Below are 26,054 nucleotides of genomic sequence, written 5' to 3' on the forward strand. Positions count from 1 at the left end.
AATAATAATAATAATAATAATAATAATAATAATAATAATAATAATAATAATAATAATAATAATAATAATAATAATAATAATTTATACCCCAGCTCACCAATGAGATTGAGGCAGCTTACAACAGTATTAAAAGGCATTAAAATACAATAAAATACAATACCCCATAAACCCATCCACCCATCATAACCAATAAATCAAAACAATAACAATAAAACAATACAGTTAAGATTATTAAAACGGACAAGACAGGGTAGTCAGTGGGAGATGACTAAAATGCTAATCTAGGAAGGCCTGTCAGAAGGGACAGTTAAAGCTGTCAAGATTAGTGATATAGTGGGTCTCCTCTGGCAGCTTGGGAACGGCAGAGGAGAAGGTCCTCTGGGTAACTGCAGCCAGTTTAGATTTTGCTGACTGCAGTAGATTTTTCCCAGAGGACCTAAGTACGTGGGGCAGATTGTATGGAAGAAGGCGATCCCGTAGATAAACTGGGCCCAAGCCATGAAGGGCTTTAAAGGTCATAACCAACACATTGTACTGTGCTCGGAAACTAATAGGCAGCCAGTGAAGGAACTTTAAAATCGGTGTTATATGATCACCCCTAGATCTCCCGGTGACCAATCTGGTTGCCATATTTTGAACTAGTTGAAGTTTCCAAGTTAGGCATAAGGGTAGCCCTTTTAGAGTGCATTGCAGAAATCAAGTCATGAGGTTACTAGCGCGTGTACCATAGTTTTTAGGTCCCCAGACTCCAGGAAGGGGTGCAGCTGGCGTATCCTGGTAATCACATCTATCAGACCTGACATCTGAAGCAATGGATTCAGGAGCACCCCCAAGCTGCGAACACAGTCCTTTAGGGGAAGTGTGACTCCGTCCAGGACTGGTTGATAAACCTTCATACCTGGGTTAGGGGCTCCAACAACATGTACGTCTGTCTTATCTGGATTCAGTTTCAGTCTGTTTTTTCTCATCCAGTCCATTGCCTCCCTAAAGCATTCATTCAGAGGAGAGATGCCATCCTTAGCTAATGCTGTAGTTCGAGGCATGGAGAGAGATATCTGGGTGTCATTAGCGTACTAACAGCACCCTGCCCCATGCCTCTAGATGATCTCTCCCAGAAGATTCATGTAGATGTTAAATAGTATAGGGGACCGTATGGCGCCTTGAAGGATGCCATATTTTAGCTCCCTTTTGGAGGAGCAACTGTCCCCAAGCATCACCATCTGGAATCCGCCTGAAAGATAGGACCGGAACCACTGCAGTGCAGTGCCTCCAATCCCCAACTCCCACCACTGAGAGGTCCAAAAGTACCAACAGGATCACACTTCCCCTGTTGATACTCAGGTGGAGATCATCCACTAGCCAAACAGTGTGACGTAGATGTGCATCATTTGATTGACAGTGTAAAAAATGATTTTTGCAATGCGCTCTACATGGGGCTAACCTTGTGCCTAGTCCAGAAACTTCAACTGGTACAGAATATGGCAGCCAGATTGATTATAGAAACAACTAGGAGTGACCATATTACACCTATATTGAAATCACTTCACTGGCTGCCTATTCATTTATGGGCACAGTGCAAGGTGTTGGTCATTACCTTTAAAGCCCTCCATGGCTTGGGCCCAACCTACTTAAGGGATCGATTCCTTCCGTATAACCCGCCCCATATCCTCAGATCCTCTGGGAGGAATTTGTTGCAGTCCACAAAGACCAGATTGATGGCAACCTTCCAGAGGACTTTTTCTGCGATCGCTCCCACTTTATGGAATGCTCTGTCAGACGAGATCTATCAAATTGCTAACCTAGAGAGCTTCAAGAAAGCTGTCAAGACGGATCTCTTCCGGCAGGCCTTCCCGGAATAGAACCCGGCCATGTAACGCTCCCCCCCCAGACATATATAACCGTTATTTTATTATTGTATTATTGTATTTAGATTTTATTGTTTGTAATGTTAATGGATAGAATTGTTTAATCTTTTTTAAGGGGAGGGGATTGTATATATTGTATTTTTTAAAGGTTGTACACCGCTTTGATTGTGGTAACAAAAAATGGGATATAAATTAAAGTTTTATTTATTATTATTATTATTATTATTATTTTAAAAAAAAGCCCTTGAGAATAAGCAAAATGGCAGCTCCATTTTAAATCAATACAAATGGTAATGTGAACTTCATCAGGGTTAAATTGCCATAGAGAGATTCGATCGGGGTGGGAACTTTGATTCGATATTGCATCATCAAATCTCCCTGGATCTACTCATCACAAAAATGCTAGTGTGAATGGGGCCTATGTGGAAATTGTTTCAAGCAGGTAACACCTACCGTCACAAACCTGATACCACCACTTTCCTCTCTAGAACAGTGCAGTTGAGTCTCGCCTTACGCGGGAGATCCGTTCTGGATCCCCTCCCCCCACGTAAGGCGAATTTTGCCTATGCTTGAATGGGGCTCGTGCGTGCGGTGGTGTGGCGGCACGCGCACCCCATTCATTCAAATGGGATGCACCGCCCCTTGCGCCTCGCGTGCTCCCCACGGCTTGAGTGCATATGCTCAAGTCCGCATATAGCACACACATATATAACACGGGTGCACTGTAATGAAAAGTATGCAGTCCCCTAGATATTGTTTAACAAGTCATAACTGCCCCAGACAATATAGCCAGTGGTGATTAATGCTAGTTGCAGTCCAACATGTTAAAACATCCTTTCTCTAGGAAGGCCATCTAGAGAACACTTTGCATGTTACTTACGCTAGGGGCAAGTCGCATGCTCTCAGCCTCAGACGAAGGCAATAGCAAACCTCCTCTGAACAAATCTTTCCAAGAAAACCCCTTAGGATTGCCATAAATCAGAAATGATTTGAAGGCACATACAACAACAACAGCAACATTTCATCATCACTTCAACATATTCCAATTCTAAAACAAAAGTACTTAAAAGTTAGGAATTCCTGTCAGTAAGGAAATTGTGCTTGACATATCCACTGGTTAGCATCCAGATCCAATTATGTTATTCCCAGTTATCTCTCATTAATTTGAAAATTGGGCAAAAGGCTAGTGAGTGAGGGTGAGTCCTATTGCTGGGCAAGAACTTAACCAATAACAGAATTCAGATTATGCTAAAATGGACAGGATTATTAAAAACAGGATAAAGGATCAATGTCAAAAATAAATAAATAAAAGAAAACATATATTCATAGTCTGACCTATGTAACATCTATGCTTCCAGAGATGGCTTCTATTCTGCAATTTGCCCACCCTGGCCACGGAATTTCACAAGGGATTCAGAGAAGACAGGCCATATTTCAGTTTCTAATCCTCCCATGATTTCCTGCTACTACTCCTGTCTTTTATCTTATTAGGAAAAATAAATCAGGGCTGGGTAGCATAATGGCAGCAGAGACAAAATAATGAAATAGCTACCCAGTTCCTTTTGATTGGCAGCACCTGGAGCTGTCTGCTCGGAAGCCCCAATCCGTCTCAATGACTCAGAAGGGTCACCTTAGACAATTTGGAGAGAGTGAAAAGAACATCTGGAAAGTTCACTCTTTATCTCTGGAGGGTTGCAAGGAGGACTGTGCAAGGAAGGGCATATCCGGCCTCTCAGGGAGAGTAAACATGTCTTGGTATACCTAAAAGACATCACACAGTGGGCTAGAGGATGTGAATAGGAGCCCTCTCCTCTTACTGAGCTAAGTCTAAGGACTAATGTCTTCAGTGGGTTCATACAACTGTCTGAACCTGAAGCTCTGTTTGGAGGCTCATAGACAAAGAGCAGCTCTGGGCAAAACCAAGAGGTGACAGATTTTGATATTTACCCATCTAGTGTTTTAGGGCATTTCTGATCACACAGATTTATTCTCTTGATCTGCCTTATTAAGCTGGAGACTACACAGATCTTGTAGGACAAGTCATCAAATCCTAATGTAAACAGAGCAGATGTTCACAGCAGATGATCAGAACATGCATCTCAGCTCTATTTACAGAATGCTTTAAGAAATCTATGGTTTGTCTTTGGAAATAAACAATAAGGGTATAGCAAAATTGTCTAAGTCAAACACAATCCTTTTCCTTTAAGTCTCCTTTCGAGTGCTAGTGAAGCAGAAGGAAGAAGCAGATGTCCTGATTCCCAAACTTTGGTCCTTTGAGTTCAAGCAGTGTCAAACCACACTGACTCTGCAGTGTAGATGCAGCCAAGGATGATAAAAGGTAGAGAGAACATCCGTTCTGGTGCCACAGCAAACTCCAACTCCCAGAATTCCATAGCCTTGAGCCAGAAAAGAGTTCAAGCGGTGCCAAACCGGGTTATTTCTCCAGTGTGGATGAAGCCTCGGAGTCAGGCTTTGCAAGAAGCGCACTGGGTCCCCCTCCCTTAAAAACTCAATATTTTATGAAGCCGAGGAGGAGGAGGAGGAGGCGGAGGAGCGCGGTGGGCCCTTGGCATCCATCGCGGTCCGGTCCCTGGAGGCCCCTTTGGAGACCAAACTCCGTGGATGCTGAAGTCCATTCAATACACTGGCAGAGGGCAAGGGGGTCCCTTGGGGAAAAAGGGCAAAGCCAAGGCTCGCTTATGAGCATTTCTATATCTTTCTCGGAACATTTTGAAGCCGCGGAGGCTTGACTCGGCGGGAAAGAATCCGTGGATACCGAGGGACGACTGCTTCGGCGCTAATATTAGAGAGAGAGAGAGAGAGCCTTCCTGAGAAGCAGGAGGAGGGAGCCCCCATGGCTGGAGTCTCCCAAACTCCCCACAGCCGTGGTGTGCCTGGCGGGAAGGCTCTCTTACCTGTTCTGGGTTGCCTGCCTCCGGTCCAGTTTCTGGGGGGCTGCGACTCAGGGAGGGAGGGAGGGAGGGAGGGAGGGGGTCAAGCCCAGTGTGGGGCCATGGCAGGGGGCACAAGCAGCAGCCAGAAGTCTCCCCCACACTTTCTCCCCACGCTGAGAGGGGGAAGGGCCTTCTCCGGCTGCTTGTGGGGTGAAGAGGAAAAAAGGCTCCCCTCGGGGCTCCTCACACCCAGGAGGACCCCTTCCCTGTCCCGCCCAGAGAGGAGCAGCTGAGGAGCACTCGGGCCTCCTCCTCCTCCTCCTCCTCCTCAGCTGTGCTGCTGCCGGGGAGAGAGGGACGCTGTCTCCACTGGCTCTCGGAGAGTGTCTACGCCTGCGTGCGCGCGCCCCCGCCTGGCCTTGCCTTTGGAGGGAAGCGCTCTCGGCTTCGGCTGCTGCTGCTGCTGCTGGGACTGACTCCGCCGGCGGTCAGGGGAAAGGGCTCTTCAGGGGGAGAGCGGCGGCGGCAGCAGCAGCAGCAGCCGCCTCGGCGGGGGAAGCGTGGCGGGAGCGGGCCCTCCTCCTCCTCCTTCCTGGGGCCACGCAGCCTCCTTCTCCACCGGAGAGGCCGGGCAAGGAGCACTTTCCAAACTCCCGCGCAGCAGGCAAGAGAAGGAAGGAAGGAAGAGGGGCTCCGGTCCGGAGGAAGAGGAGGAGGACCAGGAAAGGGAGGCCAAAGGAAGAGCTGCTTTGGGAGCAGGACGGGGTGCAAAGGGCGAAGGGGGACTTGGCAGGAGAAGAGGGGCTCCATGGCTGGGCTCTCCCTGGCCCAGGAGTGGACTGCTTCCTAGGGCCGGAGGGCTGGGGAGGCTGGCGCTGGGGCTGCTCTGCCTCGCCCTCCTCCTCCTCCTCCTCCTCCTCCCTCTCCGTCTGCTGCTGGGCTTGCCCTCCTCCTGCCCCGCGGGGGCCCGGCGTCCGGCGGCGGCGGAGGTGGCCCCCTCGCTGGCCCTGCAGCCTGGCCCGGCCATGGAGCCCCCCGCCGCCCCTGCCTCCTCCTCCTCCTCGGCCGCGGAGAACCCGAGCAAGGCGGCGGCGGAGTACCTCCAGGAGCTCAACAAGATCATCGAGACCCAGCAGGAGCTGCTGGAGAAGCAGAGGCTCCGCATCGACGAGCTCGAGCAGCAAGTGGCCCAGCTGCACCGCGACAACGCCCGCCTCCACGACATGCACCGCCGGCACCTGGCCGCCTGCAGCCTCCTCCTCCGCCGTCAGCCCCAGCCGCCCCAGGCCGGTCCCGCGGCGCCCGCCCTCCCGCCACCGACGCCTCCGGCCCCGGGGGACAGCCAGGACCAGGCCAAGGAGGACAGGTAAGGCTTCTTCGGGGGATGCTCCCCAGCCCCGGCGCATCCCTCTGGAAACAGGCCAGGGGTCTGGGCTGGTCCAGGCGGAAAGGCTCCCGAGCTCTTGGGTTGGGTTTGGGGCACTCTCTCGGCCCGCAAGGTGCAGCTGTGGGACCAGCCAAAGCCAGTCCCTGCCTCTGGAGCGAACTAAATCACCTCCTTACCTCGAAGAGTCCTTTGGAGGGCTTTAAAGAGAGGCTGGCCGGCCCTCTCTCAGGGGTGCTTTGACTGTGTATTCCTGCATGGCAGAATGGGGCTGGACTGGATGGCCTCTGGAGTCTCTTCCAACTCTAGGATTCTGGGGTGATTCTCTGCCTCTGGGTTAGCTATCCAGTCTCTACTCCTGGGGCGAGTCCAACCAAATCCTTACCTCTAGGGTTAGCCATCCCAAATCCCGGCCTCGGAGAGTCGGGGAGCCTTAAACAGAGGCTGGATGGCCCTCTCTCAGGGGCGCTTTGACTCTGCAGAATGGGGTTGGACTGGATGACCCTTGGGATCCCTTCCAACTCCCGGATTCCCTGGGGTTAGCCAAACGAAGTCCCTCTCTCTGGGGTTAGCTACATCCAAGGCTGCTTTTTCGCTGGCTCTCCTTCGGACCGAGGATGGTGGCACTGGGGAAGCAAGGAGGGAAAGGGCCGGCGCTGCTTCTCTTTGGGCCCCGGAACAGCTACTTCTAGCTGCGGGAGGAGACCTGGCTTGCGGCTGAAGCCTTCGAATAACCAGCTCCCGGTTGTCCTCTCCTTTCCCTTTTGGTCCCCCGGGGAGGCTCTCTTCTTCTAAGAAGGAGAAGGGAGTGTTTGGTGAAGAAGGGCTCAGCTGCAGAGGTGGCCCCTTTGGGGCTGGGGGAGGGCAGCTTGCTGGGCCCCTCTGCTGCCAAGGCCAAGGCGGCATCAGGGGCCACTGGGGCCAAAGGTAAACTTGTGGAGCTCCAGGAGCCTCTTTGCTCTCCATCCCGGATGGCGCGATTTCCCGCGGGCTTCACTGGTTAATTAACCCTGGGCCGCTTACTCGGAATGGGGAGCTGCTTAACTGCATTACTGCTTAAAGGAAGGCCGATTCGGGCGTCGTTAAAGGGCTACAGCTCCCTCTCTCTCGGGCAGGGATGTTTCTCAACTGAAGCTCACCGCTTGGAAGGTTTGGGGGGCTACCTCTTGGCTCTGGTGACTGCAGAGTAAAAGTTATGGAGACTTTATACCCAGCAGCTTATTTAGTGCAGCATAGCGAGGAAGGTTTGGGTCTCTCATCTACAGCTGCAGGAGTTTCCTCTATTGTCTTTACAATTAATAGGATGACAGCTCTAAGGGTACTAACCACGAAGTATTTAACCCACGGATAGCATCACTGAAAACCCCGCTCGCCAGTTAAAATCTCATTTTTCTTCAGCCTGTGCACTCAGTAGGATATGGACATGTGTGGGCAAACATGGGTGGAGTTGATGAAGGTGTTCATTTGTATCAACACACAGTATAGGAACAGTTGCCCTTGTGTGTTCCGTTAGTATCTGCAAAGGAAAGTGAAAGGATTGCTTGCCATTCTGTTTATGTGCCCCTAGCATGGACTTCCTTAAGGGCAGTTTTTCCCGTTTATATTTTGTATCCCAGTAGCAGGGATAGTTGCTGCCTGCTTATAGGGGATGAGAAGCCATTCTTTAGCTTCAGTTTGTTTGTTTTTCACCTGCTATAGTATCTTCTTCAGCCCCCCCCCCATTTAATTACAAGTGAATGCAAAGGTCTGGAACTGGACTCCGTGGCTGGCGCTGGGAGCTAGAGCTTCATTCTTGCAGCAGGCAAAGTTTGGGATAAAACTGAGGTGTGCAGATGTGTTGCTACAAGTACCATATATCTCACTTGTAGAGTCCATCCTTTGGTGTCTGCTTTTAAAGGGGAAGCTTTCAAGCATTGCTTCGAAAGGGGCATCATCAACTGATTATATGCAAAGCTGTTTTTCAGCCAGGGAGCTTACCTCATTGTGGATTACAGAGAACCATGTTTTTATACTTGCTGTCATTCATTACTCAGTGTGGCATCCAAGAATGACAACTCTGTGCTTGACATGCTGTTTCCTCAGTCCGCACACTGCAGAAACATGTTCAAGTGACTTCATTTTCCATCTTGTGTCTGTTCCATCAAAATGCTGCTTTTCTTTCTTTCTTTTCCCATGGTGGTGCTTTGTCTGACGCTATCTGTTCAAGAAAGTGTGACTTGGGAGAAAGTGTGTGGCCACTAGCTTTGAAAAAATGGGGGCTAGAAATATTCAACTTGACTTGAAAAAACGTATTGAGGATAAATCCTTTGAAATAAATGAGCTTGTAAAAGGGTGGTTTATAGGGCATATGCTGCTGTTCAGGAAGCACATCTCCTGCTTTCATAACAAGTGGCCTGGCTTCAGTAACCCATTTTTTAAACGCCTGGTTGTAGACAAGAATTCTGTGAACAAAGTCTGAGAGCTGATCCTGGATGTCTGCTGAAACAGCCCTCCTTTACACTCCAGGCATTGTCTTTCCAAGTGACATACTTGACATAACACAAATAGTTTGACATGTTTTGAAAAGGTGTTTCTCTTGACTGTTTGAGGGAGCAGTCTATCAGCCACAGCCTTGACGACTCAGTCTTTTTAAGTCACTAAGTGGATTTGATGTTGGGATCAGAATTAATCTGGGATATTTATGGAATAGTTATAATCGCTCTGAGGTATAGTCTGAAGGGCTCGTTGGGAAAGTTCAGATTTACCAGGCTTCTGCAGTCCTGTCCAACACGTAGAAGCTGAGCTCGGTGGGGGTGGGATGTAGCTGGCGAGGGCTCTTTGATGCTCTGAGCGCATGATTAGAAGATATAAAGATTTAGGCAAGAAATGCCAGCTCTCCTTCTAACTGTCAGCAAGCCATCCTTGTTGAGCTATCATAAATTGCTAGGAGCTGCCCTTTCCTGTCTCTGCATGAGGCAACCTGCTGAAATTAATGCATCCATCTGCTAGTGTTTTGTACATAACATAACTTTTCTAGTCTAGTGTATATAATGACAACAAGAGCCACTGCAACACCTCTCCCCTCCCACCACCAGTAACTGTAATAAAAGAAACCTTGGCTGCTTTTGCCTGTGTATTTTGCCATAAACTTCACACTTAGACTTCCAAGTTGTCTTCCTAGTTAACTAGTTTTATTTAAATTAATTAGGATCATATTAACTTAGGCAGAAAGTTCCCAATGTGGTTTTGTTATTCTTTGGGGACTATCTCTGTCCATATGTTTGGTTATTCAGAGTATTTCCCCCCTCCGCTCTAACAGTAATGTTGGAATTAGTGTACATGCCATAGTTTACTGTTCATTAAAGCATCCCTTCTCCTTTCTGGCAATGCATTCAGACAAGCAAGCATGCCCACTGAAACACATGGCACATTTTAGCATTCAGAGATGCAACAGGAGCTAGGGAGGGAAGAAATGAAGAAACAAATTTGGGTACCAACTCTTCCCTGTTGTTATTATGTAATGGAATTATGTAACCATGAACTGCTGAAGACCAGTTTTGGGGGGAGTAATCCAAATGGGAGTTGATCATAGAGGGAAGCATCATGCTGTGATGTGGCTAGGTGTACAAATTGTTGTTGATGGATACAGCAACCCTCTGTTTTATTATTATTATTATTATTATTATTATTTTAAAAATTCCTCATTAGTTTATATTAGCATATCCTCTCCTAAGCGTAGTTCATGCTGTTCCCAAATTCATTTAAAAGCATAACAGTTCTTTAAAATGTATGTATTAACAGCTTACATAAAAAAAAAAAAATAGACATAAGACTTTTCCAAACACAGAGAAAGTGTTTATTTATTTTTTTAAATGATCCCTACTCAGCTTCTTGCAAAGGTTTATAGATTTTACAACCATTGCAAAAACTTTATGATTTGGCAGAATCAGTAATTGTGATGTGCACATCCATGGCCTAAATAGCAGATGGAATCATTCGCCATGTAAAAGGGCAGCAAGGAGCCTGTGGTCCTCCACATGTTGTTCGACTGCAACTACCATTATTCCTCACCAACTGGGTTTGCAGCTTAGTAACAGCTAGAAGGCTGGACATTTCCCCTCCCCATCCTTAGGGGTAGGGTTCACAGTCCTGGGATACCTCTTGATCCTGCAAGGTAATTAAGAGGGACAAATATCCTCAAGACTCAGTGCCCACTTGTCCATAATTACCCATATTCTGGTAACCTTCTATTTAGATTTACACAATGCATTCTGTGTGGGGCTGCCTTTAAAATGGTTCAGAAACTGTGGGGTGCTGGGACTGGACAATTTGAGCATGTTAAACCCGTGATTTGTCGACTGCACTGACTGCAAGTTTGTTTCTGAGTTCAATTTGAAGTGCTGACTGTAGACTTTAAAGCCCTTATCTATTTGGAATCAAGTTACCACATGAACCTGGTCTCTATTTAGATCATTAGTACAGGAGCCCCCCACAAGGAAACAAAGTGAGGCAAGTAACTACTAGGGAGAGGGCCTTTTTAGCAGAGGCAGTCCAGTTATAGAACAGCTTTCCCAAAAAGGTTTAGCGTCACTCCATTATCTTTTCAGCATCACATGAAAAATGTTATGTTCACCCAAGTCTTTTAAATTACTTATATAGCTGTGATTTTCAATGTGTGTGGTACCACCCCCCTGGGAGAGATGGAAGGATCCCAGGAGATGGTGAGAGAAAAAGGGGGTGATGTTCACCTTCAAAATACATGAAAAGCAAGAGGGACCAATGGCCTTTAGGATCATGATGGAGATGGGGGTTGCATGAAATGCCTGTTTTCAGGGCCCCTTAAAACCACCATGCCATCTTGCTAATTGCTTCATATGGTGGTGTCTCCTGTTCTTCGCCTCCCTGTATGAGCTCACTCCTTTAGCTTCATCTTCACTAAAGCAACCAATACCAATAGCAAGTACATTTCTATACTGCATATCACTTAAGCACTCCCTAAGCAGTATACAATGTGGAAGGTAATTGCTCCCAGCAAGCTAGGTACTCATTTTAGTAACCTCAGAAGGATTCCAGGCTGAGTTGACCTTGAGTTGCATGGCTGGTATTGAACTAACAACCTAGTTGTTCCAGCAAAGTTCAGGCAAAAGTTTATAAATTTTACAGCCATTGTAATTTGAGTGAGTGATTGCGGTATAGGCATTTAATCACTGTGCCACCAGGGCTCCTGCCACTAGTAGTGACGGCTGCAGTTGGGAAACTCTTGTGAGGCTTGAAGACAGGGCATTGTTTCTGTGGCTTGGAGTGGCCCCATTTTGGGACAGACTGACTGATTGGAATGAGGAGATAGAACACACGGTGGTAGGGAGAAGCAGCGGCAAAAAGGAGCTTTCACAAATGGGACCCTGTTTAAGCTTTGTGAGCTTTGCTGGAACTTTCCTGGAAGGCTGGAGCATCACTGCTGCCCCTGCTTTCTTTTCTCAGAAGGTGTGTGGGGAAGCCAAGTCTTTAGGGAAGGAGGGGAAGGAGTACTCACAAAAACAAAGAGCAAACACACTTGTGCTAATAATCATCTCACTATGAAAAAAAAATGCGCAGTATTTCATTGTACATGAGTTACGTACACCTTTTATCCTTATTTCATGCAAAGTATGGGATGCATAACCTCAAGAGTGATGGATGCAAGAGGATTTCTGTCTCAAGTCCCCCCCACAGAAAAATTGATCTTTCTCTTTCTGCAGGAAGCCACACTAGAGAACTATGTGCATATCAGCAGAATGTGTTCTTAATTCCAAGATAAGGAAGAGAGCCTTTCATTCTGTTCTTGGGACCAGTAATGAGATGGTGATTTTCTTTTTGACTGACCTTTGGTTGTACTAGGGCCAGAGCAGGAGTCAGTGAGACCCATTCAACTTTCTCTTGACATTTAATTTTCATGCCAGTTAGAATAGTCTCTCCTAATCCCCATTGAGAACTCTGATTAGAAAGAGATGGATAAGAATACTTGTAGCGCCACTGGTGTTGTTCTTGATTTGTTTGTGTCTGCTGTTTTGTTAAATCTTAAATGCCATTTTAGGATGGTTTTAATGGGAAAACAATATGTCTCTGCTATAGCCGTGGCTGTTTCAGGTTAGCAGTTTTTGGCAAGGAGTCAAGCGGGTTTGCAAACAAAGGAAAGAGATAGTGAAGCAAGAATGCAAAGTATAGAAAACCCAACAGGGGACAACAGGCATGCAATTAATTTGGACAACTTGTCTCTTAACCTGTACTTGAAAATGATAAATGGTTGAGCAGGGTGTTCTTGTCCTTGATCACCTTGGCTAAGAAGAATCTTCTTCAATTGAGTGTGTGTTTGTCTTCATGAGCTATAAGCAAGATGCACATTTGTTTTTTCTTTCGAAGTTTCACCAAGTACCAGCATTACAACTAACATTTGTATGAGAAAAACAGACCTGGAACTTTGTCTAGTCTTAATAGTCATTATGTTAAATATGGATGTGCTGTATGTGAAACCAGCTTGAATTTCAGCAAATGCATCTTTGGAGCTTATGTATTGGCATACAGCTTACATATTTACTCTTTGACATGGGCTTTCTCTCTCTTAACACAATCTCTCGGGTAAAATAAGGCAAGTAACCACACACTTTCTGAGTCCCCTTTCCTCCAAGTAAGAAGCTCACATGGCTTTATTGCTGGGGAAGAACATAGAAGCATGATCCTGTCACTTAAAGCTATTTGTTAGAAAGATGTTTGATATATACTGATTCCCTATTACAAGGCAACAGAAAATCTAAGAGAAAACAAGATATAGGTTGAAAACACACTGTAGAAATAATCCAGTTGGAGACTGCTTTAACTGTCCTGGCTCAGTACTAGGGAATCCTGGGAATTGTAATTTATTGTGGCACCAGAGCTCTCTGACAGAAGGCTAAATGTCTCACAAGACTAGAGCTCCCAGAATTCCCAAGCATTGACCCAGGGCAGTCAAAACAGTCCCATACTGGATTGTTTCTGCAATGTGTTTTGGACCATACTGAATAACCCCTTTATATTTAAAATGTATTACTACATAATGCTAAATAATACTGTTCAGTACTGTACTTTCCAAACAGAAACACTTTAAAAGTAGAAGTCTCCCTTTTCCAGACATTCAGGCTGCTGTTTCAACATCAGAATAATTCAGCAATATTGCAGATTTGATTTGATTTAATTTTTTCCATGTAGATAGTCTAAGTTAAGCATGTGCAACATCTCAAATTAAAAGGGTCTTTGTTTACCTAATCTGAGGTCCTGCAGATACTAAACCTAGGTTATTTACAGCTCCCAAATTAATGAACTGTAGAAATGTATCTTATTCTCTAATCTAATGTTGGCTAAAATAATATTGGAAGCCTTTTAGTCTCCTGAGATTATATAAAATGTTCAGGTCAACAAAAGTTGCTTTAAGTTGAAAATGTGAAGATATAAGTAGGACTCCTAGTGTTGAATCTCCAGGATGTTTTGAAGAGCTAGGACTAGGATATTATCCGCCACTTTCTCCATCCCCACCCCCCCCCACCCCATGCACCTGTAGTAACTGGAGCGGGGAATGTAGTTTCCTGCCAATTATTTATTGTTTCACAAGTGTTTGAGGCCTTTAGAAAAGACTTGATTCTGGTAATGATTAAAATTGGTAGAAATTTTTTTAAATTCAACACAGCCAGATGCACTTTTGGACTCTCCATGGAGGTGTTGCTATAGAGACTGTCTTGCTGAGGGCCTATACTTCGAAATTCACCACTGGGCCTTGTTTCCTCCAAATGGCAACAAAGCAATTTATGAAATAATAGAATTTCAGATAAATTTTTATGACTGTTTAAGAATGTTGATAGCTGCATTTCATAATTTCCCAGCTAAATATCGGATGGTTTGCCAAGTATCTTGTTTTTTTCTTTCCTTGGCAGGAGGTTCTAAGTATGCTTGGAAGTACTTGTTTAGTTTAAATGACAGAATTGAATTGAACACTTAAAAAGCTGATGACACATTACTGATTATGTTTATTGAAATAGACTGAGTTGTCTCTTTAGTGAACATGAAAACAGTATGAAGACAACTTAGACTGCCTGGTCATATGAGGTTCTGTAATCAACAGGCTATTGCATCAGTTGTTGATTTTACAAGCCACAGTAAGCAACTTGGTCTCTAGGGAATGTTCCACACATTACCTTTTTCAGTTATGCAGATGTTTTTGATAAACAAGGCTTGATGACATCTGATAGTTGTTTTGTGTGAATGAGCTGTCATAGATCTTGATACAATCATGCTATTCAGTGTTAAATCTTATGTTACTGAAAGTATTAGTTCACTTGTTTAGCTGTCAGTCATAAAGTGTAAAGTAATCAAGTGAAATATGCACATTTACAATTAGTTGAGCTAAATTATTGTCTATGTTGTTGGAAACTGATTACTTCTCTGAAACTTGATTCTGGTGGCATAGTGGTTAAATGCCTGTACTGCAGCCACTCACTCAAAACCATTAGGTTGCAAGTTCAATAATGAAAGGACTCAAGCTTGACTCAGGCTTGCATCCTTCTGAGGTTGCTAAAATGAGATTGTTGGGGGTAATTAGCTTATAGTTGTAAACTGCTTAGACACTGCTAGTTCAGAATGAAGCTATTTGTTTTTGTTTTTTGTTTTGGCGAGTTGTCTCTCAGTGTATTCCATTCCAGGCTTTATAGGTGAGTTTTCATCAACCATTCTCACAAATCTCACAGTGACCAAAACACCCATTTTCTTTATAAACACCATTACCCATAAAAATCAAGATCTGAAAGAAATGCTCAGAAAAACATTAAGCTTGGCCTATAAAATATCTTAAATTTTATATATACCAAAACCTAGTTAGTACATTCTTTTCCTGTGTGGAGCATTGCATTTGAAGATATTAAAGCTCAAGGTTTTTTTTACTCAAGGGTAAATAATTCTTGCTACTTCCATTCTTAAATGATGCGGGATTATTACAGATGCATCAAATAATAACATAGTTAAAATGGGTATTCAAATAGATGAAACAAGACAGTTTGGAAGAAAGGTCAATTACTGTATATACTCATGTATAAGTCAAGAAATTTTAGTCAAAAAATTGACTCCAAGAACCTGGCTCGACTTATCCACAGGTCAATGTAAATCCTGTACTTTAACTCCTATTAAAAAGGGAACCATCTCTTGGTGAAAGGCAAGAGCACAATCTGTCCTGGAAGCACTGACCCCCTTTTATTCTCTCATCTATTCAGCCTTTAGTGCAATCACAAACAGTGATGCTTGCTGGAATTTTTGTAAGTTCTTTGGCATTGCTTTCATTTGCTTCATTCTTTAGATGCTTTGTTACACACCACTAAGTTTTACCCTCGACTTATCCATGGGTCAGATCAAAATTCATAATTTTGGCCCCCAAACCTGTCCTCGACTTATACATGAGGTCAACTTATAGTCAAGTATATACGGTATTAATGCATAAATGATGTTAAAAATGCAAGGCATACATTTAAATAAATAATGTGCTTAACATTTTATTAAGGTATTTTAACTGATTTTATTTGGAAGCTGCCTTGAGTCCCATTCTAGGAGAAAGACAGCACATGAATAAAATAAAATAATAAATTTTTGAATTCATTTTTAGCAACATGCAGAGTCTGGTTCATCAACCAGGCTACTTATTTTTAATGTTAGAGGTCTAAATCTAATGCAAGTTAATGAACTTTATACAAGTGTTGAGTTACTTATTCAGCACTTGATTCAATAGGTGTACTCTAGTTGGGACTAACAGCTGTTTGGCCAGAATTAAAATGAGAAGAATGGTACCAGGTATGGGCCTGCTAAAGCACTGCTGGAACTTATACTGTCAAGAAAAAATATTGGAATAAGTTTACAATTAACCATAGGATGCAGTTTAGAAAGCTTATATTCATGCAGTGCTAAAAGAACTAATTTAATGATTATCTGACTGAACTTTACTGTCACTGTATGAAACATCATACTTTTATTTTAAGCAACATTGTATAATTGCATCATATTATGCATGTAATAAATTGTGTTCCTAAAGCAACAAAAGTATTTAAAATCTGTTAATGTCACTTTTTTCAACATTCCTAACAATTCATTTTTTTAAAATCAAAAAAGCAGAAAAAAATCTCCGCTCTCTCCACAGTTTGAAAATGTATGGAAATTTTGCATCCTCCTGGAACTGGATGGCTTGACTATATTATTCCAAAGCTGTGAACTTTAAGTTTACTTTCAGTTTACAGTGCTTCTTTTACCTTAAAGCCTTTTTAGGACTCAAGATCATGTTATCTGTAGCACTCTTGTTAACTGCCCTCAAGTTGATGGTGACCTTATGAATAAGAGACATCCAAGTCACTCAGTTTTCAAGAGCCCTGCTCAGGTCTTACAAACTCAGGGCTGTGGCTTCATTGATTGACTCTGTCCATATGGAATGTAGTTTTCCTCTTTCCTACTGCCTTCTACCTTGCCAAGCATTATTGTCTTTTCTGCAGAGTTATGTCTTCTCATGATTCGTCCAGAGTAAAACAGTGTCTGTTTAGTAATCTTGACTTCTAGGGAGAGTTCAGACTTAATTTGCTCTGGGACCCAAATATTTGTCAGTAGTCCATGGTATCCTTAGAGCGCTTCTCCATATCACATTTCAAATGCATTGATTTCCTTTCTGTCAGCTTTCTTCAGTGTCCAGCTTTCACAGCCATACATAAAAATGGGAAGTACAAAAAACAACAAGAAGAAGAAAGAACAAAACAAAAAAAAGGGGAGGGGGGGAATTACAATGGCATGCACAAAATTTTCCTACAATCTTTGATTCTGCTCTGTTTCCTGTTTTTGCATTCTGATTGCCTATGATAACAAAAAGTCCTGTTTTGGTGTGTGATCAATTTCCTCCTAGGCTCCAGCATATAATTTTTCAGTTTCTTCTTCTTCCTCTGTAGTTGGAGCATAAACTTGGATTATGGTTATATTAATGGGTTTTCTCTGAAGTCTTATTGATATGATCCAGTCACTCTTTGCATTATACCATTTGACTGTTTTTGCTACATCACCCATTATAAATGCCACCCCATTTCTTTTTAGATTTTCATTTCTTGAGTAAAACACTGCGTAGTTATTTGACTTAAAATGTTCCATTCCTATTGACATGGGCTTATCCACCCAAGTACAGGGTGCCGTTTCCTTACGCGGGGATCTGTTCTGGACACCCCCCTGCATAAGTGAAGTTCCATGAAAGCCTGAGCCCCATGCTGGTGGCAGCATGGCACGAGTGCATGTGCCATTGCCTTTTATGGCAAGCGGCTTTCAACATAAGCTGAAAGTGTAAAGCGCGTCCACATATGATGCGGGTGCCCTGCATTGCAATATTTATATGTTCCATTTCCTCTTTTACTATATCTACTGTATTTTCTGGCATATAAGACTACTTTTTAACCCAGGAGAATCTTCTCAACAGTCGGGGGTCATCTTATACGCTGGGTGTCATCTTATAGGGCAGGTGCTGAAACTTCTGAGCCAGACTGGAGAATCTGAGGTCACTGCATATAGTGGGGGAAGCTTAAAAACGGCCGCAGACACATCCCCACCATATGCGGCGATCGTATGAAAGCAGCTACCACTCTGATTGTCTTGGAGACAGGGAGGACTGGGCAGGCAAGGAGAGCTGACCAGTCCAAGCAGGCTTTGTATACAACAAGGTTTCCTGCTAAGTACCTGCATGGCATTTGAATTAAAATTACCATATTGAAATCAAATCTGATGTTTTTTTAATTTTTATTTGGTGTGTGTTGGAAGAGGGGTAGTCTTATACGATGAGTATATCCCAAACTCTATATTTTAACTGGAGAAGTTGGGGGTCGTCTTATACGCCGGAAAATACGCTAGCTTCCCCCATTTTGTGCTTCTCACCTTCCATGATCCTATAATACGTGTTGTGCAGCTTTGGACTTTGATTTTTCCTCTGAGCATATTAACAGTTGTACATCATTTCAACGTGAGTCCAGTTTCATCATTAGCCAGAGCACTACTTGTCCTTGTCCTCTGCTCTTCCCCAGTAGCTCACTGAGTGCTTTCTGACCTGGAAGTCTCATTTTCTGGCACTATCTTGTTTCATTTTGGATTGTCTCATCATAAGGTTTTCATGGTAAAAGACATTCATAAGGGTTTATAATGCCTACAGTATTAATAGGTATTAGCTATGGTGCCACTACCATTGCTGCCCAGTTTGACACACCAGGGCCTATTCCAGACTGCCAAAATAAAGCAGCTTCGGGTCTCTTTGGAGGTATGCTGTTTAAATGATGCATGCACCCTAAGAATCTGGAAGCTGCACCAAAGCTGCCCTCCAGTGCTTAGGAATGGAGTGTGGCTTTGGCGCAACCTCCGGACTCTTAGGACCCATGCATCATTTAAACAGCATACTTCCAAAGAGACCCAAAGCAGCTTTATTTTGGCAGTCTGTAACAGGCCCAGGTTTGGTTCCTCAGTAAAAGACTGTCTGACACAGTAATAGCCCCTTGCCTCACAGGAGCACATAAAGTGCCTCACAGGAGCACATGACCACAGAAAGGAAGTTTCTTTATTGATGGGACCTGTAGCATTACTAGTTCCTATGTGTATCCTCTACCCAGATTTTGAGATTATCCTTAGGGATTCTTCTCTTGTTGGTTATGTCAAGTGTGCTACGAAGAATAGTGACTGTGGACAAGACTGTTTTGGTAGTGGCACCATAGCCATAAAGTACTTTCCCCAAAGAGACACAAACAATGACTATTCCAGTGTCAGATGAAGACATTTTTATTTCCCCATGCTTTCAGACAGTGGCATCCCGCACCAAGGTTTACCTCGTTTGGGGGGGGGGGCTTTGGGGCATGGCTTTGGGGTGAAGCCAAAAGAGCCCACTCCCAACGCCTTGCCCTGTTCAGCTTTACTCGAAAGTAAAGCTGCGTGGGGCAGTGCCAGGGGTGCTTGCCCTCTCCCTCCCTATCGTGTGCTGTGGCACGCAGCAGGGAGGTGAGAGAGTCTCACCAGGTATCATCCCCCCTTCTGTGGTGTTACTCCCTTCAGTGGTGTCACCCCTGCACCCCCTAGTGATGCTATTGCCTTCAGATCTCTTATAAAATTTTAAACACTTGTTCTCTCATATTAATATTAGTAAATATTTCTTTAGATTGTGAAGCTGAAAGCTTTCACAGCTGGCATCCATAGTTTTTTGTGGATTTTTTGGGCTTGATGGATATGTTCTGGAAGAGTTTATTTCTGACGTTTTGCCAGCATCTATGGCTGACATCTTCAGAGAACTGAGTGGAGTATATATACTGTGTGACCTTTGGTTGCAAGGAAGTGATTTACCTGTTAATCTCTTTGTTGATCTGTTGTTGAATGGCAAGACCTCAGAGTGTTTATTTAATTAGTGATCCATTGTCTGCTGGGAAATCCCCCTGGTAGCCAATCTTTGTTTACTTTAAGGGTTTCTTCTTTCCTGTTGAAGTTGTCTAGGTCTTTGTGGATTTCAGTGGCTTCCCTATGCATTCTGACCTGTTGGCATGGTCCAGAATTTCAGTGTTTTCACATAGCATTTTATGCCCAGGATGGTTTATAACGTATTCTGCTATTGCTGATTTTTCTGGCTGACTAAGTCTGCAGTGTCTCTTGTGTTTCTTGATTTGTGTTTGAACACTGCATTTGGTGGTCTCTATGTAGACTTGTCTGCAGCTGCATGGTGTGTGGTAAAGTCCTGCGACCATGAGAGGGTCCCTCTGTCCTGTCCTTTGCTGAACGCAGCATTTGCTGGATTTTCTTGGTTTGTAGATCATTTGGAGGTTGTGTTTCCTCACCTGTTTCCCTATTCTGTCTGTGATTCCATTGATGTATAGTAAAAAATACTTTGCCTTTGGGTGGTTTTTTGTCTGCACTCCTATGGGTTTTTCTGAGTCTGGCAGCTCTTCTGATGCCTGAGCTAGAGTAACCATTAGCCTATAGAGCCCACTCTAGGTGCTTCAATTAATCTTCCAGGAAGTGGGGTTCACAGATCCTTTTTTCTTGGTCTACCAGGGTTTGTATTGTTTTATTTTATTACTTTAGATTGTTTGGAAAATTATCCTTTTCTCTGCTGTGTGGGTTTTCTATTTCACTTTTACTGTGTTTACAGTTGTATTGTGATATTTTATTGTATATTGCCCCAGTATCTTGTTGTTGGTCAGGTTATAAATATAGCTAGAACTGTAAATAATTACTTGACCCATCCTTGAAACACCCAACACTCTTAAGAAATGATTTGAGTTCTCATTTCATCTAACCAGGAAAAAGAAACCACTTCAGAATTCCATAAAACGAATCTGATAATCATTGAAGCTGTGCAGTTCACATGGCACTTTGTAAAATTTGCTTTCTAGGGTTGTCATGACTTTTAGCCAAAGGTGGGAATCATATGGTTTGTAGGCTGAGCACAATCGTTTCTCCTCCATTCTCACCACCAATCCAACTTATTAAAAATGTACTTTAAAAAATGAAAATTGTGCCTCCACTGTGCACAGTTCTGTAATAAAACAAATATTCCACTTTATTTTGGACCAGAAAAATCCAAACCAACTCAAATATATCTCCCCCCCCCCCAAAAAAAAAAAATTGGCCTTCTGGCCACTTCTGGTTTTGTCAGAAGGGGCAGGTACAACCTTCAGGGTGCTAGTTGAGCTACCTCTGTCTTAAGCCCTTAGTGGTGTTCTGGACATTAACTTCCTTTTCTCTAATATAGCATATCAGTCTACTACTTCCCTTATAATTAAAACATGAAGGTGGTGCCATAGTGAAAAGTCTTTCTGCTCTCTGGACAATTTCAGAATCCCCATGGGCAAACCATATACCAAGCAATTTACTTACAGTCCTGCTTCACTTAGTTCAAATGTAGTAAGTAAATGACTATACAATTAACCTTAGAATAAACAAAGGGAGTGTGTTGATTGTGAGCCCTTTATTAGGACTAATGATCTAGTATAAAGCAATAACAGGAGATGTTACTTGCAAAAAAGAGCTGAAGCATTGTTTCCTAAAGTTAGGAAACCAAGATAACAGCTTTCTTGGGTTAGCTTCTATTTTTGATTACAACGCACAGCCAAAAACTGGAAAATAGGGGATACTTTGTATTAAGAGAAACTGTCAAAAAGGGTTGATCTTGGTCCTAAAATCTTCCAGCAATTGCAAAGGGGAGACGTTGGAATGATAAAGCTGTTGTTTCTAGTTGCAACTGTGTGCTGTGATATTTAACTTCTAAGCACTGCTGATGATTTTCTGTAAAGCAAAGGAGGCCAAGTATAGCCCTCCAAATGAAGCTCCCAGCATTCCTGACTATTTGCTGTGTTGGCTGGGGCTGATAGAAGTTACAGCCCAACTTTGCCCACTCCTGCTCTAAAGTTGAAAAGGTACTGGAGCCCTCTTCAAGTGATGTAGAGAGTCTTCGTAAAGAAAAAAATGAAGACACACAAATTGGTTCTACCTAAAAGATTTGAATTAAAATGATGTCACTACCTTGAAAAAAAAATTGATAATTTTTCTTCACTTTGTACCTCCCCTTTGTCCTGCTGTTTTTTCTGAATAAAAAAAGAAGCCATGGTCATGATGGAAGCTGGTAACACATTTATAATGCATACAAATGAAAGCATAATTTCAGCAGTGAATGTACTAAAAGCCACAGCATATAGCAGAATGACACTTACAGTGTTGGTATTGTCTAAGTCAATTGAGGCTAACAAATCAGTACCTTAAAATTAATTTAACAGTGTTCTTATCTAAAGAATGCCTTCCGGCTTATGAAATTAGTTTATGGTTCACATGTCACCATTAGCACTAAGTGCTAGCCTTACTGACAGTCTAAGAGACCACACTGCATGAGCAGAGAGATGGCAGAGCCAACTCAGGAACTGGATGTTCCTACTGTTTTCTTGATTTTTTTTTTAAATGGTGTCAGTATCACAGATGTCATTCTGCCTCATATCTTTTCCCCTAAGAGGTTGGACATATTCCCCTTCAAGTACTGTGTGTGCATGTAAGGACATGCCTATATTCCCTGGAATCCTTGTTATCCTTGACAATGCCAGTACATCAAACCAGAAACATCAGAAAATGGTCTACATTACAAATGCAGTGTAACTAAATATAATCTTGCCTAATATTCCTGGTTTTGTTTAAACAATATGGGCATAATCCAGTGAAGGGGAAACTAATATGACTTTGCATGGGCTAGCCCATAAAATGCTTGCTTCCCAGGCTGGGGATGAGGGGAATTTGTTTTAAAGACAACAACCAAAAACTTAATTGTTTTTTGTTTAAACCAGATTTTTTGTGTTAATGTCTTAATACAAAAATGGATCTTGTTTATTATATTAATACTGTGAAACTTGTTTTATGGATACATTTGGCACTGATATAATTTACACCTTTTAATAAAATTAAATGCTAAAATAACAGATCAAAATTAATATCATACCTTCATCATCACTGTTGTTTTCTTTGCATTTTTCTAAATGATTCTTCATTCTTGGCCTTCCAATTCACACACTCACACTCTCTCTCTCTCTCTCTCTTTTCTTGCTCTTGGCTTTACATCTCTTTCTTTCATTTTTTTTATCTCATCAAAAGAGAGCCAAACTAAGTCTTTTTCCTTTCACTCATGTCACTGAATTGCTTCAACTCACTCAAATGAAGACCATAGGAAGCAAGGAATAATACCTTTATAGTTATTTAATTATTATAGTAATAATAATTACTTTATAGTAAGTGAACTGGGAATTCCCCTACACAGGGAGATTTCCCAACCGCTGACTTTTGGAATTATATTGACAAGTTGGTAGCTTATATTGGTAGCGTATATATTGGAGTGTAGAACAATACCAATATAGAATTAAATCAGAAAATGAAATAGCAAAATGCAGTTCACATTATGGTCACTAGCATAAATAATTCTTTAAAAGGTCCTCATTTAAAACAAGTTGTTTTGATTGAACTTACATTAATTGAAGGATTTGTTTCTGAATGACATTTTTTTTTGCACCATAAAATAAAGTGATTCTTAAAAAGAAGCAACTGACACTGGATATTCATCTGAAAATGAACAGCTGCCATTAAACTATTAAAGTTAAATGCTTAAATTCAAACAGTCATTAATGTTCCCAGTAAGAGAATTGGAAATTGGTAATAAAGGTAATAGCCAGATTAGAAGCCGACACTGGGACAGTTGCATGGTATATCTCATTCCATATGATATCAAGGGACTGTGGAATGGTTGTTTATCTTAAAGTACCAACTGACACCTAGGCTGTCATCAAAACCTCTATCATAATGGAAAGACTGTACAGTAAGCCTTTGGCATCCACTGGGATTTGGTTCCAGGACTTGCTATGGATACCAAAAATCTGTGGATGCTTATGTCCCATTATATACAGTGGCATAGTAGTCCCTTATATAAAATGATAAAATTAAGATTTGCTTCTTTGTAATTTTTTTTTTTTTAAATTTCTGTGGATGGTTGAATCTATTGATGCAGAATCCATAGATACAGAGGGACTGTACTGTGAGCCTTTCAAGATTTTTAAAAATAAAATAAAATGGAGTTTTACTTATGGTTCCCTGCTGCCTGTGGTTCCAGTGTTTAGACACTTCTAATTTGCTTTCCTAATGCCAGTTTGCACATTAGCTGGTTGCTGCCAATATGCTACTCCTGAATAGCTGACTTGTGCACCAGCAAGGTAAAATTTGTAATATGTGGACAAACAAATCACATGCCCCGTCTTTTGGGCTTTCTAATGGTAATAAACACATGATTTAGACTGCATATATAATGCAAACATTCCTAATTGCTGGTATAGTATCAGAAAGAGTCATTGGAGAGCAGACCTGCAATAGCTATCCACAGCTGAGAAATAATAAATGTTTTGGGTTCTATATTTGGTAATGAGTGGTTGTGAAGTCTGTATTGAATAAAGTGTCTCTTTATAAGGGGAAAAGAAACTGGTGTCAGGGGCCTTATGTCTTGGTTTTAATAACTGAGTGTAATTGGAATTCCTGTGCAGAGATGCAGACCTCCAAAGCCATTTGGGATGAAGCCTCATAGCAAAAGGAAACTCAGACTTGTTTCTGAAAACTCTGTAATCAGATTTTTAAAAAAAACCATGTCTGACTCAAAGGAGGCTATCTTTAGGGAGACATTTCTTTTAATGGCAGATGGTGGAAGCATTGCCAAAAGTGAGATATTTGTGAAACTAGTTTTTAAATTGATACTTCCAAGGGAGGTAAATTATTAAATGAAAAATGTGATAAATTATTAAATTTTTGTCATAAACACACATCACAAAAATGTGATTTTATTAGAGGTTAAGAATGTTTTATCTATGTAATGGCAAATGGTTTTACTATAATCATTACAAGGGAGATCCCAAAAGGTGCAAAAAAAAAAAAGTTTCCAGAAAGATTACAACATCATGTGTAGAGAGTAAAGGAACTGCATGCTTGCCTTGCCAAGTATCTTGCGCAGGCTAAAGTAATGTGCCCAACTTTTAGCCAATAATTTGTTCAGGACTGAAATCTGCCCACAAATTATTAATGAACTGTATGTGTGTCAGGGAAGTGTAAACAGCCCCACTCGCTAATAGCAGCCAGAATTACAATCAATGCACTTCCTTGAGGCCTCTATGGAAACAATGCTGCTGTCATCTTCATTCAGTATAACACAGCAATAAACTGAAAGTTCAGTCTGCAGTTTCACAAAAACAGAGTTTTTTGTCAAATTTTCTCTTTAATTAAAAAAAAATCATTGCATTTGTCTGTCATTCCGGAAATGGAACTCTTCAATTAAGTTTCAGAGTAGCACTTCTCTGTGAACTCCCTCCACATTCTCAGCTCTTCAAAACACTATTCAAATTTTCCCACTTTCCAATACCATTTTTCTAACTGACCCTATCTAACTATATAACAGATATGCTCTAGGTTATAGCCTTTCCCCAATAGACCCCTCTTTACAGCATTCCATGAACTGTGGTTAGTAGGCTCTACCTACGCTTGGCCAGCTTCTTGCTTCACAATTCCTATTGGTTTGCTTATCCAAAAAGAAATCCTGCTCAGGTTTAACATGTCATAACAGTTTATTTTCTCTCTTTTTCAATAAATAGCACTTAAGTAATATAAGTAAAAAGACTTTGAAGAGTTTTCATAAGTAGCCTTTGCTCAAGTGATAATCAGAACCTTTATATGTTCTGGCTTCAGTGACAGTAATGGTATGCTAAAATAAACTGTCTTCGTTATGCAGAGGGATCTTACAGCATCTTTGAGACTAACTGAAAGAATGAAGCTAGTAGCATGAGCTTTACTTTTTACACCCCAGCCTTGCCACTATCACTTATTACCAACGTGTTACTTTTGAAATATAACTTTGTTGTGACCTCATTTTCAAAAAAGGAGAGAGCAACTCATTTACTTGTAATTTGTTACTTCAGGACTATGGATTTGCATTGACAAACAATTTCTGGATTTGAATTTTGGTAATATGTAAACTTAGTTTGTAACATATGCTGTATGATTTATCAAGCAGTGGTTCACACTCCCTCTGCTGGTTCATTAGCAACAATCTACTATTTTGAAGACTCCTCTGATTTATTGTAATGTAAACATGGGATTGTTATATTTTATTTCTGTTTGAACAGTATCTAGCCCACTGAGGCATTTAGGTGACAGGTGGGAAATATTTATATCTTTCCAAAGTGTGTTTATTATGATGCCAATTCAGAGTAGGATAATGGAAGATAAAGCATATTGCCTCTAGCTCAATTTGATGACTGGGAAGAAAAGCCAACTTGGCACAAGAACACAGCCTTCATTTCAATCAATTTAAAGGAACTGTATAACACACTTGGT

The 26,054-nt window shown here is 42.2% G+C and overlaps 1 protein-coding gene and 1 long non-coding RNA gene across 17 annotated transcripts in view; one reads left to right on the forward strand and one right to left on the reverse strand.

Moving 5' to 3' along the window:
* Positions 1-6,907, reverse strand: part of LOC121921555 — a 20,065-nt gene extending 13,158 nt beyond the window's left edge. Inside the window, exons 1-2 of one of the 7 annotated variants that reach the window (XR_006101972.1) lie at positions 4,781-5,039; positions 3,418-4,662 (exon numbers count right to left, since the gene is read on the reverse strand). This is a non-coding gene — a long non-coding RNA (uncharacterized LOC121921555). The other 6 variants (XR_006101975.1, XR_006101970.1, XR_006101973.1 and 3 more) reach the window with 6 other exon arrangements.
* Positions 5,072-26,054, forward strand: part of IQSEC1 (IQ motif and Sec7 domain ArfGEF 1) — a 463,906-nt gene continuing 442,923 nt past the window's right edge. For all 10 annotated transcript variants that reach the window (XM_042449774.1, XM_042449785.1, XM_042449787.1 and 7 more), the window contains exon 1: positions 5,072-6,125. In XM_042449774.1, the coding sequence (XP_042305708.1) occupies positions 5,785-6,125 (341 nt within the window). In that variant the 5' untranslated portion in view covers positions 5,072-5,784. The remainder of the gene's footprint in view (positions 6,126-26,054) is intronic.

Source organism: Sceloporus undulatus, chromosome 2 (genome assembly GCF_019175285.1).
Source record: "Sceloporus undulatus isolate JIND9_A2432 ecotype Alabama chromosome 2, SceUnd_v1.1, whole genome shotgun sequence".
NCBI lineage: Eukaryota > Metazoa > Chordata > Lepidosauria > Squamata > Phrynosomatidae > Sceloporus > Sceloporus undulatus.